We start from the raw sequence: 18,904 nt of genomic DNA, 5'->3' as shown, positions 1-18,904 counted from the left end.
CATGATAACTCTGTAGCGAACTCTTCCTCAAATGTGCAGTACATCAAAACTTTAATAACCAAACTCAGTTCATGTAAAAAATCCAGGCAATGCCACATAAATGCATATAATTGAATTACCATTTCACCTCTAGATGTGCACTTTATTAAAACTATAACAACAGACTATAGATTAAATAATTAATACAAATAGCTTAATTACCATTTTGAACAGCTGTAACGCTCTGGTAGTTCAGTTCTGCTCTTCCCGAGACCTTAAATATGGCCTTATTAAATGTTAGAGCGTTAATCAACAAGACCTTTTCTATAAACAATCTTATTAATCTTATACATTAAGTGAAACGTGGCTTAGCTCTGATGGTGCAGCTGTTTTAATTGAATCTGCACCTCCGAATTACATTTTTGCTCATGCTGTTCACAAGGTAAGAAAGGCGACAGTTTAGCAAATATTTATTCTAGTCAGTTAAAGTGTAAAGATGTCAGCTTTGGTACTTTCACGTTTTTTGAGTACCTTGTCATTGTTATTCAAGGACTTTCTCAGTCTCTAGTATTGTCCGTGTATAGACCTCCTAAATATAATGCTTCTTTCTTTGACGAATTCTCAGACTTGGGTCAATTATAATAACTAACTATGACAGGTTCCTAATAGTTGGCAACTTTAATTTTCATATCAATAATCAGTGTGACCTGAAAGCAAAAGTATTCATTTTGATCAGAGCCAGCATGTTAGTCAGCCGACACACAAAGTTGGATTTAGTGATTACTAAAGGATTAAAAGTTGATGTCAGGCAGATTGTGGATATCAGTTTCTATTTAATATAGAGATACTGATGGAAAAAATTAATGAGAAGCGTATTGTTAAAAAATTAAAAGATTCATCTGCAGCTTCAAAGTTTACTAACATTTTAAGGAACCAGTCCATTTGTAGTGCTGACTACAATTTTGATAATAATGTAAATAGTAAGGTGGGACATTTTAATGCTAAAGTGAAAGATGTCACTGACATAATCGCTCCTGAAAAGAAAAGTTAAAAACACCCTCCAGCACTGTTACACCATGAAAGACCCACAGAGGTGTCTGATTTAAAGAAAACATGCTGGAGAGCTGAGCTAAATGGAGAAAAAACTAAAATGATTGTCCACTATGAAATATTGCAGGCTAAAAAAACACAATACAACAACATAGTTCGTCTTGAGAGGGCAGTGCTACTTCTCTAAAATTATAAATAATGCTGGTAATTCAAGAGTTTTATTATCTACTATTGATCATTTGAATAAAACCAAGTCACTCAAAGGAATGCCTCCAAAAAGTTTCCAGTGAAACTTGTGAGGCTTTTGCTATATGTTTTAATCACAAAATATAATGATAACAGAAATAATATAGTACATCCCCCCCAGTACTGATCCTGTTAAATCCCAGTATTCCATTTTAGGCTAATTAAATTCTTTTACCAAAATAGATTTACCCAATCTATATAGAATAAATTATCAACTGAGACCTTCCACCTGCATCCTTGACACAATACCAACAAGGTTTTTCAAAAAAGTATCCGGCATGCTAATTGATAGTGTGCTTGACATAGTAAATTTATCATTAGATACGGAGGTCTTCCCAGACTGTTTCAAGACTGCTGCTGTTAAACCCCTGTTGTTTTTGACAATTTTTGACCTATTACTAACCTGCCTTTATTGAGTAAAATCCTAGAAAAGACAGGTCATTACGCAGATAAATGATCACTTGAATAAACATTCTATTCTTGCAAGTTTCAGTTGGGCTTCGAACAAATCACAGTACAGTAATCCCTCGCTATATCGCGCTTCGACTTTCGTGGCTTCACTCTTTTATATGTAAGCATGTCTAAATATATAACGCGGATTTTTCGCTGCTTCATGGGTTTCTGTGGACAATGGGTCTTTTTACTTCTGGTACATGCTTCCTCAGTTGGTTTGCCCAGTTGATATCATACAAGGGACGCTGTTGGCGGATGGCTGAGAAGCTACCCAATCAGAGCACGCAGTTAAGTTCCTGTGTGCTGATTGGCTCAGCGACAGAGGGCCGAATTCGATTCCGCTGCGTTAACCAGGAAGTCTCGTCTCGCTCATTCAGCATCAACGTGCTCCTGCTACTGCTTCAGGGGCCGTGCCCAAGCTCCAACGGAAGATGCTAACAACTGCCGAAAAGGTAAAAGTTTTGGATATGTTGAAGGAAGGGGAACAGCTACACCGCTGCAAGGACGCCATCAATGAATCCACGATTTTTTTAATTTAAAACGGAGGAAAAAGAATATAAGATCTACAGCCGCAGTGTCCTTCAACCAGGAAGCAAAAACGAGTTGTAACTGGATGTTAATAAGGTGGTAGTCCGGATGGAATCTGCTTTTAGGGATTTGATTGAAGACTGCCGGAAAAAGAACAACGGCGGTGCTACACAATCGCCTGAAGAGGCTCCTTTAGAAGAGCTGTAACGCTGTCCTTTGTTGTGCAGTAAAATTAAACTCATCGTTATCGGACAAGTCGTCGTGTCATTGTTCGTGAGTAACCATAATATAATTTTCTATGTACAGTACTTATTACATGTACATAGTTTAATGTCACTGTACACACATTTTACTGTATAGAAATTTTTGCATGCATTGTACGTATTTATTCTGGTGGCCTGTCTGTCGTAATGGCTGATACATATGTGATATCGGAGACGCTCGATATCTTTAAAATAATATTTAGGTTTTACTGTATATTAACTGTGTTTACATACATAATTTCAACAAATCTTACCTAATATCTAAGAGAATACAAAGGGTTTATACTGTATAGATTGTGCAGGAAATGTTTATAATAGTGTGGGAGAGTTTATAAGGGCTTAACATATATAAAAATAACCATATGAACAGATGGTTTTTACTTCGCGGATATTCATCTTTCATGGGGGGGTTCTGGAACGCAACCCCCGCTGATCGAGGAGGGATTACTGTACAGAAACTGCACTCGTTAAAAAAAGTAAATGACTTCCGGGTTAATGCAGACAGAGGCCATTTATCTGTTCTCATCCTCTTATACCGAGTGCCATATTTGATACTATTTATTACAAGTATTCTTATAAATCACCTTAGTCAGTGGGTGGGCTTCTCTGGTAATGTTTTAAATTGGTTTGAGTCTTACTTAACACGTAGAAAATTCTTTGTTAGCTGTGTTAATTATACTTCGAAGACACATGATATTCTATATGGTGTTCCACAAGGATCGATCCTAGGTCCACTGCTCTTTTTGTTCTATTGCATACATTAGGTCAGATTATCTCAAGGCATAACGTGAGTTACCACAGCTATGCTGACAACACACAACTGTATTTTCAATAGCACCTGATGACAACGACTCTGTTTGGTTCACTAACCCCAATGTCTTACTTGTGTTGGATTGAGTAGTACTTTTTTCAAACTTAATAAGGAGAAAACAGAAAATCTTAGTGATGGCAAAAATGATATAATAAAGATATTAGAAATGAATTTGATCCATTAGGCTTAAAAGTCAAAACAGAGGTAAAGAATTTAGGGGTAATTATTGACTCTGACCCGAATTTTAAATGCCATATTAATCAGATTATCAGGACCGTATTTTTTCACTTAAGAAATATAGCAAAATTTAGATCCCTTATAAATTTGCAAGATGCTGAAAAATTAGTTCACACTTTTGGTTTTAGTCAACTAGATTAATGTAGCGCACTCCTCTCAGGACTGCCTAAAAAAGACATCAATCGATTTCCACTAGTGCAGAATGCAGCTGCCAGAATCTTAACTAGGAAAAGAAAATCCGAGCATGTCTCTCCAGTTTTGATGTCATTACATTGGTTACCTGTGTCATATAGAATTAACTTTAAAATTCTGCTTATGGTTTACAAGGCCTTAAATAATCTCGCTCCATCCTATATTTCAGAATGTCTTTCACCTTACACTCCAAATTGTAACCTTAGATCTTCAAATGAATATCTGCTTATAATTCCAAGACTTAAACTTAAAAGAAGTGGTGAGGCAGCCTTCTGCTGTTATGCACCTAAAATCTGGAATAGCTTACCGATAGAAATTCGCCAGGCTAATATCGTAGAGCACTTTAAAAAATTGTATAAACCCATTACTTTAACATAGCTTTCTCATAGCTTCATTTTAGTATAACCCTGATTCTGCATGCGCATTGAATTATCATTTTTATCATGGCTCTGCAATCCGTACTAATCCCTACTTACACTGCTGTTCATTTTCCAGTTTTCTGTATTGGTGTCCTGCACCACCACCACCACCTGATTAGGACAACCATAAAAGTCCCTTCATTGATGGATTGAAGGCCAGATGTCCACATGACCATGATCATCTAATTCTTCCATGTGAAGCCTGAATACCATGAGGACTGATTGAGATCATTTATGTTAGGTAGAATGAATGCCCAGTCTGGCTGGTCTCGTGGCCTTGACACCCCTGCAAAATTTGTTTTTTTCCTCCAGCCCACTGGATGTTTTTTTTTTCTGTCCTCCTTTCCATCTTATTTTACTTTATTCTTTGTTACTCAGTATTGCCTAATGTTATTTTGTATATTTTTCTGTTTTATTAACTTTTCTTTCTTCATGTTGTAAAGCACTTTGAGCAACATCACTAGTATGAAAATGTGCTATAGAAATAAAGGTTGTTATCATTTTAAGGTATCTTGCTTACCTCCTGTCTGTTTTTATACTTCCTGTCCCATCTTCCTGTCTTCTAATATCAAAAGAAAGTGTTAAATCCACTTACCAGTACATTTAGGTGTGGGTTGCCATTCTCCAAATTTACAGTGCGTTCCACCCCACCAACTTCTGGTGTCTGATTTGTATCCAGTCTCACAAGCAAAATGCAATATTTCTTCTGGGAAGTATTCATTCTTTGTATTAAATAAATAGCCATGGGCAATTTCAGGCAAAGTGCAGACATTTGGTTTAACTAAAAATAAAAGAAGTTGTAATTACTTTAAGCATTTCAGTGGAAATAATCAATTATTGATTGATAGTATTAACTTGATTTAAAGTCTGAGGGTGCATCAGAGAGAAAAGGTTCCAGAAGAGTATATGAGGATTGCCCAGGATATGTATTAGGAAGTAAGTGCTCAGGTTAAAAGCAGTGCTGGGGTAACAGACAAGATCCCAGTTCGAGTAGGTATGCACCAGGAATCTTCTTTTAAGTCCTTACCTCTTTATTCTGTTTATGGGTGTGTTGAGTAATGGGATAAAGCCTGGTGTAGGCTTTTTACTGCTGACATTGTGATGGAAAAGAAAAAGTTGGAAGAAAGGAGAAAGGCTTTGGAGGTTAGAGGGTTGAAGATAAATAGGAAAAAGACAAAATATATGGAGTTTAATGATGATCAGGATTCAGAAGTTAGCCTGCAGTGAGAGTACTTGAAAAGAGTAGATCAATTTAAATATCTAGGATCAGTGGTAGCCCAAGATGGAGAGTTGTGTGCAGAGGTAGCCTATAGAGTGCAGTGAGTGCAGTGAGGATGGGACAATAGGAAGGAGTTATCATGAGATATTGTGTGATCGAAGAATTAAGGAGAAGGTTAAAGGTAAGGTTTTAAAGGCAGTGGTAAGACCAGCAGTTATGTATGAAGCTGACACACGGGCAGTAAAGGGAGTGCAAGAAAAGGAGTTGGACGTGGCAGAAATTAGAATGTTGAGATGAATGTGTGGAGATACAATAAAAGACAGAAAAAGAAATGAGACAATCCGAGGTTCTGCAAAAGTGGTACAGACCTCTATGAAAGTACAGGGAAGTAGGTTGAGGTGCAGTGAGTTCCTCTAATTAATTGTGATGAGAGGTACACGACACACACAAGAACCTCCTACGTTTTGTAAGAGTTTAATTCTAAGAGGTTCAGAAATGGACAGAGCCTTAGCCCTAATTTGATCCTTTTCTGATGTTGACGTTTATAGACAGAAAATAACCACCCAGACCAAATTAACCGAATCAAACAATCAGTTCATATAATACAAAAATCCAAACATAATTATGTACATATTTCTTCTTAGAATATCATACATGAAATAGCCTGAACAAATAAACAAATAATGGTTTAAATGGAAATACAACTGAATAACCACCTCTATAATGGAACTGTACTTGTGCAGAAACAAAAAACAGGAGAAGAAAGGGAACAAAAAAAACACCTACTTACAAACAGAACATAAATGTAATTGTCACATACATTTATATACAAAAATATGTTAACCATATACACACCTACCTTATACCCCACCGTAAACCATCCCCAGTCCCTTTTTTAACAAGTACCCTTATCCAAATGTTTATCTCAACGATCCAACCCACATGGTTATTCCACAGTTAAATCCAGATTAGAGGTAAAATGGAATATTGGTGCGTTTTCCTTTTAAGTTATAATGGAGTGTTCTCACTGGTTTAGAGGTGAATCCTGTCCTAGAAGCCATTGTCCACTAAACCCGGGTGCATGGTGGTGTATTAAAGATTCCCTCACTAAGAAGAGGAAGATGCAAGCTTCAATCATAATAAAGGTAGTCGTGCACACACAGATGTCCTCCGATTATTAGCTAGCACTTGTAATCGTGTATACACAAACAAATCCACCACCTCGGCCTCTCATGCTTTTTAGAGCACCCCTTGAACTCCCTCTCCAGGTTCCTCCTCTTCTCCTTCCCCTCCTTTTTGAAGAACGACTATCCCCTTACTTCACAAAATGGCTTGTTTATGCCAAGGACCCACAGGCATAGCTTGATCCCCTTCTCCCCTTAAAGTGACATCCTACAATTACTTAATTCCCAGGACATATATTTTCAAGGCAAATAAGGTTGCAGAAACAGATAAGGTGAATATGCTATTCATTGCCCGCTACAGAGATGATATGAATATGTGATGAGGAGAGGCCATGAATACGTGGACAAAAGAGTGATGGGAATGGAAGTACAGGGGAAGAGTAAACAAGGGAGGCCAAAGTGGAGATGGACAGATAAAGTTAAAGAAGACTTGAAAGGAAAGGATTTGATAGGCAAGGAGAGGTGGGACCAGGATGTATGGAGAAGGTTGGTCAAATAAATCAGCCCCACAAAGAAATTGAAAATGAGGAAAATAAAGAATGTGATTAAATGTGATTAAAAGGTGAAAATGATCATTCTGTTCTGAATAAAGTCTAGTCAGGGTCGGATTTTACCTCATATTGAGACAGGCAAGAAGGATTTCTGGGCCCCTTAAATCTAATAATGAACTGATCAGGGAGTGTTGAGGTGCAGTTCCTGCAATTTATTATTTTTTAATATATTATTATTACTATTATTTGTTTATTTTTGACATCCCATACGCTAACTGGTTACACTCCGAACCATATATCTTATTGCCCATAGCAAATGATCAAAGCAAGCAGGTCATTGAGAGTGAGATCTGGTGTGGAGTCTTAAATTACAGAAAAATGCTTTGCACTTTTAATTTCAGCAAAATGAAAATCAAAACTTTGACAGACGTGATGTGAATAAACTAGTCACTAGTTATGAAGGACAGGTAATTTATCCTTCCACGTGCTTTGCGTCTGTACTTTGCAAGATGCTTAGACAGGAGGGGATCGAATTTACTGATCAGCTCTAGGCACCCCAAAAAAAAAACAACATTGTTTGGAGAAGAAAGTTGTTTATGCCTGCTACGAAAATGCAGATCATGGGAGGTTAGGAATTTTAGATTCATAATCAAATCATTGGATGAAACTCCAAACAGCCAACATGCATATATACATACACATCGTGAATGTACAGCTAGGAGGATTCACTGACTCAAGCCTCTGCCCCCTTTGCCCTTATTGGAACTCTGTTTATGCTTGTAGCCAAAAATGTCTAGCCAATCTACCAGTTTCATCTTTTTTCACTACTTGATAATTCTGCTTCATTGTTTAAAACGATAAACCTTTAGGATGTAATTGGTATCTTTTGAGAAAACTGCCCATCTCAAGATTTTTCTAACAAGTGTACTTGCCAAACAACATATTATTCTTCCTGGATTTTAGTGCAATAGAGACTGTTATGCATGCTTGTCTGCGGATCACCCTCTGGGCTTATCTGAAGCAGGTGCTACCACCCCGGGTCGAGAGGGAGTGCCCTGCCAGTCTCCCACCTTTAATGCCCATCACTGCCAGAAGGAGGCGCTCAGTTCTGAAGCGACAGCACCGTAGAGCAGAGCTCCCTAAACCATTATAGAAGATGTTAATACAACCAGATGACTTTCTTTCACCTCAGTACTAGTTTTTGTTATTTTATAGTGGCGCTCATAGCAGACCTCTTGTTTTGTTATTTTGTGACTAAACTAAACAGGGACGACCTTATTGGGACCCCTTGCATATTGCTGCGGAGCCCTGCAGTGCCTTTTTTGACCACAAGATTTTATACTCTTAAGCACAAAGCAAAACTCAACCCTGGATAGCAGACCACTGCACTATTTGGGCCACTTTCCACCACATAGAAATGCTCACCCTATTATAATGGGCCAAGTTAGAGTCACCAATTAATATGACACACACATATATGGAAATGTGAAATGAAAACTTAAAAACTTTGAAGAAAACTGATCCCTCTTCCAACTACTGCCCTCACCATGAAACACCTAATACCAAATAAAGTTGGTTTAGTGGAGTTTGCCATTACCTCATCTTAATGACTAGGAGACTATTCCTCCACAAACCTTATTCAATACTAACTGATAATATGAAATAGAACAAACCCTTATAATATGAGATAGAACTAAAACTAGTCACTGACTCACAGATCTTATCATTCCATACCAAATGCACTTCAGAACAGGTCATCCGCCTGAAGCTAAGCGTTTTTGGGCCCAGTCAATACTTGGATTGAAGACCAACAAGTAAAAGATTGGGCTGGCAAGGCCAGCAGGTGGTGCTTACACAGAGGTTTGAATTTGAATCCCAATGTCCAGTGCAGTGACTGGGGTACTGTGCTGTAAAATATTGAGCTGTCCTTCAGATGATACGTTAAATCGAGGCCCTGACTCTGGGTGGTCATTAAAGATCCCTGACCATCCTTCGTAAAGAGCAGGGTGTACCCCAATGTCCTGACTAAATTGACCACCACGGCCTGGTCATTTTGGACCCTTAATCTTTCCCTGTCTCTGATTGGCTAACTATCTCTCACCCCTTCACCACCTAAAAGCTAATGTGTGGTGAGCATACTGGTGCAATAATGGCTGCTATTGCATCTTCCAGGTGAATGCTACGTATTAGGGATGGTTGAAGTGGCTCCACGCTCACTGTGTAAAGTGGTCTGAGTAGCAAGAAAAGCACCATATAAATGTAAAGAATTGTTTTCATTATTTGCAGGAGATTTACCCATTTCCAATTCTTAAGTCTACTCTTTTCCTCATCCTGTTTCCTGTGCTCTATTAAAATTTCTTTTTATGAAGAAAAATAAATTTCTGCACGTTTACCTAAAGAGACTAAAAGTCTGTTGATTATTAGACAAGAAGCTCAAATTCATTTCAGTAAAAGCTCAAAACATCTTACCTGCGACTGGGCTGGAAACTAGGGTGCAGTGTCCAATGTGAAATACCACGATCAGTAGAGCTGTGAAAACCTTCCTCATTTTGACACTGATTCAGATGAATAATAATTATTTTCATTTAATCCCTTCTTATAAATGCAGACACTCTACCACCACTCCGTTCATTTTTTTCCCTTTCAATAATTAACAAAAAGTAGAACCAGGCTAACAGTCAGAAACGATGAACTAGCAGTTTATTGATTTGTAAAATGATGTGTTTGTCTTTCCTGCCCCTTTTCAGACAAATTGCACTTTAGCAGAGGTTCACATCGCTAACAAGTCTGATTTCTGGTTAGACTGCTGACAAACTTTACTGTTAGAGGACTTTATGGTTAAAATATGTGTAACCTTTGTAAATATAAACACTGCTATCAGATCCTCTCTGAATCTCTCTCTTTTGGGTTTCACCTCTGTCACTCTATCCTTACCATGTCTATCTGAAGGACAGAGAACTGAAAAAGTAAAGGAGTCACGTGAGTAAATGAGGGATACAAATTGTACTGAAAGCAGATGGTGCTGCAATGAGATAATTAACAATTTACAGTATGACATGTTTAAGATCATCTAAGAAAATAGTGGGCACGTCCAGTTGCTCATCACATTGGCTACCATATAACGCAGAAGAGAATGTAGTGACTTTAAGAATCGTTGTCCTAAATTCACCACAGATGTGGACCATCTTGTCCTAGTTTCTAGGAACAAAGCTTAGAGGACTGAAGTCTGTTTGAAGGCTACATCTACTATAACTATTGTCAAGGACTTCAAGAAGCTCTCTATGTTGAGATATACACTCACTTTGAGATTCTGACCCAAGTTGATATGGTCCATCCATTCATCCATTTTCCAACCCGCTGAATCCGAACACAGGGTCACGGGGGTCTGCTGGAGCCAATCCCAGCCAACACAGGGCACAAGGCAGGAACCAATCCTGGGCAGGGTGCCAACCTACCGCAGGACACACACAAACACACCCACACACCAAGCACACACTAGGGCCAATTTAGAATCGCCAATCCACCTAACCTGCATGTCTTTGGACTGTGGGAGGAAACCGGAGCGCCTGGAGGAAACCCACGCAGACACGGGAAGAACATGCAAACTCCACGCAGGGAGGACCCGGGAATCGAACCCGGGTCCCCAGTTCTTCCAACTGCGAGGCAGCAGCGCTACCCACTGCGCCACCGTGCCGCCCATTGATATGGTCTTGTAATTTCTGAAAATTTGTCAGCTGCACATTAATTGCTGTGAATCTCCCTTTCTACAGCATCCCAAAGGTGTGCTATTGGATTCAAAACTGAACTGAACAGAACTGAAGAGCAATGAACTCATTGTCATGTTCATGAATCCAGTTTGAGACATTTGTTTTGTGGCGTGGTGCGTTATCATTCTGGAAATAGACAATAGAAGATGGGTAAATTGTGGCCATGAAAGGCTGCACATGGGCAGCAACAATACTCAAATAGGTTGTGGCCTTCAGACAATGATTGATTGGTATTAATGGCCCTAATGTATGCCAAAAAAATTCCCCACACCATTACACCACCACAGCATCCTGGACTGTTGATACAAGGTAGGTTGGGCGAATGGATTCATGTTGTTGGTGGCAAATTCTGACCATAACATTTGTGTGCCTAAACAGAACTTGAGATTCATCACACCAGACTACGCTTTTTTCCAGCCTTCAATTGTGCCGTTTTGGTGAGTCTCTGTCTACTGCAGCCTCAGCTTTCTGTTCTTGGCTGACAGGATTGGAACCCAACCTGCTCTTCTGCTTTTGTAGCTGATTCACTTCAAAGTTCGATGTGTTGTGTATTCTGAGATGGTTTTCTGTTCACCACAGCTGTACAGAGTGGTTATCTGAGTTACCATAGCCTTTTTGTCAACTCTGACCAGTCTGGCCATTGTCCTCTGATCCCTCTCATCAACAAGTCATTTCCGTCCACAGAACTGCTGCTCACTGGATGTTTTTGGTTCTTTGCACAATTTTGAGTAAATTCTGGAGAATGTTGTGTATGAAAAATCCCTGGAGATTAGGAGTTACAGAAACAATCAAACTAGCTCTTTTGGCACCAACAATCATGCCATAATCAAAATCACTGAAATCATATTTTTCTTCCTTCTGGAGTTTGATGTGTACTTTATCTGAAGCCCCTGACCTGCATCTGCATGACTGTATGCATTGTGTTCCTACCGCATGATTGGCTGAATTAATAGTTGCATGGATAAGTAGGTGTACAGGTGTTCCTAATAATTTGTCAAGTGAGTGTAGCTCAAACGAACACTTGTTAATTTATATTCACAATATTCATTCCACCTATCCATAGCACAATCTATAGCACTCTACCCATGCTTGTTTTTCAAGAGGAAAGACGTCTCACGCCTGGACAAACTGGTGAGGGAAGGCAGGCTGCTATTGTTGGCATGGGAGCTGGACAGTTTAACATCTGTGGCAGAGCGAAGGGGCACTCAGCAGCTCCTATTAATTATGGAGAATCCACTGCAGTCCACTAAACAAGTGTCATCTCCAGACAGAGGAGCAGCTTCAGCGACAGACTGCTGTCACTGTCCTGCTCCACAGACAGACTGAGAAGATCGTTCCTCCCCCAAACTATGCGACCTGGGGGGTACAGGGACGTTAACATTTAACATTATACAAAGTTATTGTCTGTTTTTCACCTGCATTATTAGCATTCTTTAATTTAATATTATTTATTGTATCAGTTGCTGCTGCTGAAGAATGTGAATTTCCCATTGGGGATTAATAAAGTATCTATCTATCTATCTATCTATCTATCTATCTATCTATCTATCTATCTATCTATCTATCTATCTATCTATCTATCTATCTATCTTCTATCTATCATCTATGATCAATACTGCTGGTCAGACCCCCGTTCTTTATTATTTTTACTATTACATATTAATGAAGAGACCCAAGTAATTTTGAAAATTGGACTGACTGTTGGGGTATGTTTGTAACCGTTTCAAAGGTAAAAACCAGTGAACTTTTAAAGGTTTCATGAGAAACGATGGCTAAAGTGTTCATAAGCTTTGTAAGTATACAGACTATATTTCCTCGGTTGTACATAGCTGATGGGTGTCCACTTGTGTAGGAAAAGGGTGGGATCACCTGTTCTCAACGAAATCATGAGCATAAGTCTCCCACCCATATGCTCTGTGAGGTGCATCAGTATGGTAGAGGATTTTTAACAAAGCAAGACAAAAATAAACAATTATCTGGCTGCAGACCCCCAGCGGCAGGACCCCTTAATCCTGTGACATCATTTAGGGGCCTGGTAACTGGAAGTGGAAGTTTACTTAAGTTTGGAAGGCCTGCCTTCTGTGGAAGTGGAAGTGACCTTCCATGTTCAATTACCCCTCAAAGTACCATTTCTTCTTTGTTATTAGGTTTTTATTGCCTGGTGTTTTCTAGAACATGTGTCTATAAAATATTAATTCATCAATTTAATAAGGTAAGTTTTAAATTGTAATATCGCTTGACTGCACTATAATCTTATGCATATCAAATTAAGGCATAATTTCATGGAAATGATCTCAGTATATTTAACATAAAAGTAATTAACATGTACCAAAGCACCATTCATTTTTAAATTGACTAGTTTTTTGCTGTTTAATCATTTGTAGGAAGTGTGTAGGCCATTCTTTTTTATTAGGTTCAGTTCCTGCATTTGCCAATCGTATAATAGAACTTGTGTAACCAAAATATTAATAAAGTGTTTAAAATGTTAATAGAGTCTGAATGAGCTATCATAGTATGTTCATTAAATTGTGGGCACTGTCAGAAGGAAAGTGAATTCAATGTATTTAATATAAAAGTAAAACACATGTATGCCATTCGTTTTTGTTATAGAGATTAAATTACAGCATTTTCTGAACTTTCATAACTTGTGTTACAGACATACATTGTTTGAAATCTTATCTTGTTAAGCTTGTCAACTTATACACTATGTTTTGTAACGATGAGAGCTACGAAAGATCGGCAAATGCTGTAATGAAATCTAATCACAAAAATGAATGGGCATACACGGCTATTACTCTTATGTTAAATTATATTGTGATCACTTCCTTCAGAATATGCCACAATTTAATAGATAGATAGATAGATAGATAGATGAGATAGATAGATAGGATAGATATATAGATAGATAGATAGATAGATAGATAGATAGATAGATAGTAGATAGATAGATAGATACTTTATTAATCCAATGGGAAATTCACATCCTATATAATATATAATCCTATACAAGTTCATTCAGATGCTGTTACACTTTAAAACTTACTTTATTGACATTTTGGTGACACACGTTCAACAGATGATTGACAAATGCTGCAAACCTCAAAAAAGTAAAAGAATGATGTGCATGTATTCTACCAAAGATAGAGCAATGAAAGGGCACTGAACATCAATGTCTCTTCTACTTCCAACTTGGAAGGCAGAAGTTCCAAACCTACGTCATTTCCACCTCCAGCCACATTCCCTTGAATGATGTCACAGGGTTGAGGGTCTGCTGCTGGAGGTCTGCACCCAGACTATTGTTTATTTTGGTTAGTTATGTTGAAAATCTCAATCATACTGTGATGCACCTCATTCTGAATGAGCTGCATAAGTCAGTGACTACGATAAGAGAACATGTTCATAGCTTAACAGTCTTCAATGCATTGGACTACAGGGGCCTTTATGGGAGAGTGGTAAAGAAGAAGATATGGCTGGAGGAAAAATAAAAACACATCCATGCCAATAAAGAAATTTGTAAATGTCACTCAGAAGATACTGCAAAGATGTGGCAGAAAGTCTTATGGTCTGATGAAACTAAAGTGGAACTTTATGGGATGAACACTAAGCTGTACAAATGGCATAAATATAACACTGCACATACAGCAGCCCAGCACTGTAAAATGTGTGTTGGCAGCATCATGTTGTGGGGGATGTTTTTCAGCAGCACTTACTGGCAATTGGCTCAGGTCTGATGGGAAGATAAATGCTGCGCAATACAAACAGATTCTGCAGGAAAACCTGCTTCCCTTTGTCATGCCAGGAAGCTTAAAGTGGGGTGGTTGTTTGTCTTTCAACAGGGCAACGACCCAAAGCAAAGATGTGGTGGGCATTAGGGAGGTATTGGCTGGGGGTTCAGGTGTTGGCATTAGTGAATACACAAAACATGTTGACATTTGTAGGAGAGAAAAGTAAGAGTACACAGGAACAATATATATCATTATATCAGTGCTGCTGAAGAGCACTTCAGGTGTACAATATGCTCTGTTTCTGCGCAAGACATCCTGACAAGGCTATAAACATGGGTGTCTGGAAGCGAGAGTGTGTGATGTGGCCTTGGCTGTAGTATGTTCATCCAAGAAGCAAAAAGGACAATTGAACCTGCAGTTTCATGAATTCCTGAACCTCGAGATGAAATGTGAATAAGGCTACAGATGACTAGAAAAAAGGGCAGAAGTTTTTTTGCTTAACAGAGGGAGACACATAGTTGGGTGAACAGATGCCACTTACGCTTTTAAGAGATTAAGCAGCAGGAGACATGCCCTGGAGCCACGACCTCTTTAAGGTAAAGGACAGCTCATAGGTGCATGACCAGAGGGGTTCACTTGTAGCGGGTGCCACATGTACTATTGGCATCTCCTTAAGGTGTACCTCAGGAAATGGGTAGCTGAGGATTCGCCCGAAAATGGGGAACTGTGCCTATAAAATACTGCTATTACTCTAGCGGCATTTGGATTGTGCGGCTGCCCTGGGCTTAATTGATCAACCCGGGGGTGGCGATACACACTAGAGTGTTTCCTAGCCTGGTATCCCTGCTGGAACATTAAGGCAACCCCTAGACCATGGAAATGATTTGATGAGATATTTGATTGACTGAAGATGAGAATAATGAGATTATTGATTCTAGATTTGGTATATAATTGGGTTAACAGAATAACTGTGAGAAGAAGGTGGTGGGGGGGGGGGGGGGGGGGGGGGGGGGGGGGGGGGGGTGGCGCCGAATTGAGAGGTATTTTGAGGTTGACAAGTGGTCAGCATATCATGTTTTGCTCACCCATTTTCCCCCTACAAACTCTACAAACTCAGTGCTCCATACAGAACATTCTTCAACCTTCCATGGCTGGTATTCCATCTAACCCAGAGGTCTCTCCAGCAGTCCCAGTAATTCCTGTATTCCTGCTCCGGTACACAGTTAAAATGCCAGGCCCCCCTTGTTTTTCCATTGTTCTTTGACATTCATAACATACAATGAGACCTCATCTGCTAAATGTTGGAGCCATCATATGCTGTATGGGGACTGTGCTGGGCTATTGGCCACACATTGTGACATTATTGTAAACTTAGTGATGTTTGCTGTATTCGTGTATAATACACACTTTAAACCATTATGGTATTATCAGCACCTGGTCGCTATTTATCCATACTAACACTTTGTGGTACTGTCCTCCAGAGTAAGTACCTTTTTTGAAATTTGAAAAAGAGTCCTTGGTTATGATTGTGCCCTACACCATTTGTTTCTTGTCAACCCTTTGCCCCCTTGATAAACCACATACAATATAGAGACATTGGAACATTGTAACTACTGTGACAAGAGCAGGTCATTCAGCCCAACAACAATTACCAATCCTAGCCATCCAATTTTCCAAAATAACATTGAGTTGAGTTTTTAAAGCTCCTCAAGCCCAATTGTCTACTACACAACTTGAAAATTTAATGCATGTGTCTCTGTGTGAAGAAAAACTTTCTAACGTTTATGTGAAATTTGCTACTAATAAGAATCTACATGTGTCCTAGTGTTCTTGTTGACAAAAGCATTTTAAAGTAGCAGTTGGAATCCACTGTACTAATTCCTTTCATTATTTTAAAAACTTTAATCATGTCACCTCTAAATCTAAATTTGCCTAAACTATAAACATTCAATTCCATCAGTCTTTCCTGATAGCTTATACCTTTACAATGCTGGAATCAGTATAGTCTCTCTTCTCTGGACTTTCGCTAGTGGTGCTCTGTCTTTTTTGTCACCCAGAGACTAAAACTGCTTATAGAACTTCAGATGAGGCTTCACCAGTACATCATAAAGCTGAAGCATAAGCTCCTTGGACTTGTACTCCACACATCGTGCTATAATACCTAACATTCTGTTTGCCTGCTTAATGGCTTCTGTACACTTTTTTGATGTAGAAAGTAATGAGTCCACTGTGACTCCTAGGCCATTCTTATAAGGGGTACTTTCAAGTTTCAGACTCCCACCATTATATATTTAAATCTAACATTTCTACTGTATTACCATAATACTTTACATTTACTTACATTAAACTTTGACACAAATCTACCCAAGTCTGTATTGTGTTCAAGTTCCTCTTTAATGATTTGATTGATTTTAGATTATCTGCCATTTGACCCATTTTAATATCATCTGGAAATGTAACCATATACAGTATAATACAGTATATATATGGTGGTAGCTTTGAGGCTAAGTAGCTCCGCTGGTATCTGAAAGGTTGCCAGTTTAAATCCTGTTACAGCCAGATGGGATCATACTGCACTGGGTCCTTGTGCAGGGGTGCTGTACAATGGCTGACCTCCAAATGTTATGCAAAAAGACAGTTAAGGCAGTACATCAAATCATGAAAAAAAATGGGGGCATGGGAGACAGTTTACAGACTCAAATACAAGTGTTTCTCAGCTAAGCCAGGGGTTGACATTGCCCTCTGATGCTTTCTCCTTTTATCTCTCGGTAGACCATCAGAAGTACCCACCACCTAATGACGTAATTTCCATCTCCCAAGACATTGCAGCCTGATGACTTCATTTCTGGTTCCAGTTCCCCAATAATCTATCCTCTTCCTGTCTTTTTACTATAAATCTGTCATCTCATTTTGGTTCCTTTTTGAACTCAGTCTGTAAAGATCTCTTGCCATTTGGCATACCTTTTTTCAAGTATACAGGGGCAACTCGTCCAACTTTTATGCATGTTTTTGGCTCTTTTTACTATATCTATCTATCTATATCTATATCTATATCTATATCTATATCTATATCTATATATATTGTGGTGGATTGCCGGCTTATTTCTCCGGCGCTCACCCCCAGGCCGCTAGGAGGAGCTCTCCCAGCAGCATGGACATGCCCCGAGTTCCAGCAGGGCCTCATGGACTATGTAGTTTTTATACACAGCCCTGCTGGATACCTTGGGGGCCACCAGGCGTCGCTGTAAGGGGGCTCGTAGGCTCGCATGTGCCCTATAACCCGGGAGTACATCATGGTCACGTGACAGGAAGAAACGACGTGCTCCCGGGTTGAAGAAAAGGACTGTTTACCCTGACCCGGAAGGGAAAAGGAACTGTGGACTGTTGAACGGGAACACCTCCGGGTCAGGGTGTATAAAAGGACTCTGGGAAGCCCAGTACACTGAGCTGAGCTGGGAGGAAGGGTGGCAAAGTGTCTGGGAGTGTGGAGGATTGATTATTTGTTTATTATTGAGTATTGTGGAGAGGAGGGTGCTTTGTGCACTTATTTATATTAATAAATATTATATTTGGACTTTTACCTGGTGTCTGACGTCTAGTCTGAGGGTTCAAGGGGTCACGGAGACCTCAATCTGTTACAATATATATATATATTTATATATATATATACAATACTATGCAAAAGTTTTAGGCAGGGTGTGAAAAAATGCTGTAAACAAAGAATGCTTTCAGAAATATAAATAATGATTGTTTATTGTTATCAATTTACAAAATGCAAAGTGAGCGAACAAAAGAAAAATCTAAATCAAATCAATATTTGGTGTTACTACCTTTTGCCTTCAAACCAGCATCAATTCTTATAAGTACACTTGCACAAAGTCAGGGATTTTGTAGGATTATAGTCAGATGTCTGATCAAACAATTCTACCAAACAGGTGCTAATGATCATCAATGTCACACGTAGGTTGAAACACAGTCATTAACTGAAACAGAAACAGCTGTGTAGGAGGCTTAAAAACTGGGTGAGGAACAGCCAAACTCTGCTACCAAGGTGAGGTTGTGGAAGACAGTTTCATGTCATGGCAAGATATGAGCACAGCAACAAGACACAAGGTAGTTATACTGCATCAGCAAGGTCTCTCCCAGACAAAGATTTCAAAGCAGACTTGGGTTTCAAGATGTGCTGTTCAAGCTCTTTTGAAGAAGCACAAACAAATGGGCAACGCTGAGGATCGTAGACGCAGTGGTCGGCCAAAGAAACTTAGTGCAGCAGATGAAAGACACATCAAGCTTATTACCTTTCGAAATCCGAAGATGTCCAGCAGTGCCATGAGCTCAGA

At 39.1% G+C, this 18,904-nt stretch overlaps 1 protein-coding gene across 3 annotated transcripts in view; it reads right to left on the bottom strand.

Annotated features, from left to right (window-relative positions):
* LOC114658914 (coagulation factor XIII B chain-like) overlaps positions 1-18,904 on the bottom strand; it is a 180,826-nt gene that overhangs the window by 39,183 nt on the left and 122,739 nt on the right. The window contains exons 1-2 of one of the 3 annotated variants that reach the window (XM_051933315.1): positions 9,542-9,751; positions 4,774-4,959 (exon numbers count right to left, since the gene is read on the bottom strand). The exons of 1 other annotated variant lie outside the window; for it this stretch is intronic. In XM_051933315.1, the coding sequence (XP_051789275.1) occupies positions 4,774-4,959; positions 9,542-9,620 (265 nt within the window). In that variant the 5' untranslated portion in view covers positions 9,621-9,751. Of the gene's footprint in view, positions 1-4,773; positions 4,960-9,541; positions 9,752-18,904 lie in introns of those variants that run through there. One more of the 3 variants, XM_051933314.1, reaches the window with a different exon arrangement.

Source organism: Erpetoichthys calabaricus, chromosome 10 (genome assembly GCF_900747795.2).
Source record: "Erpetoichthys calabaricus chromosome 10, fErpCal1.3, whole genome shotgun sequence".
NCBI lineage: Eukaryota > Metazoa > Chordata > Cladistia > Polypteriformes > Polypteridae > Erpetoichthys > Erpetoichthys calabaricus.
The sequence above is the reverse complement of the archived record's forward strand: the minus strand, read 5'-3'. Positions and strand labels throughout refer to the sequence as shown.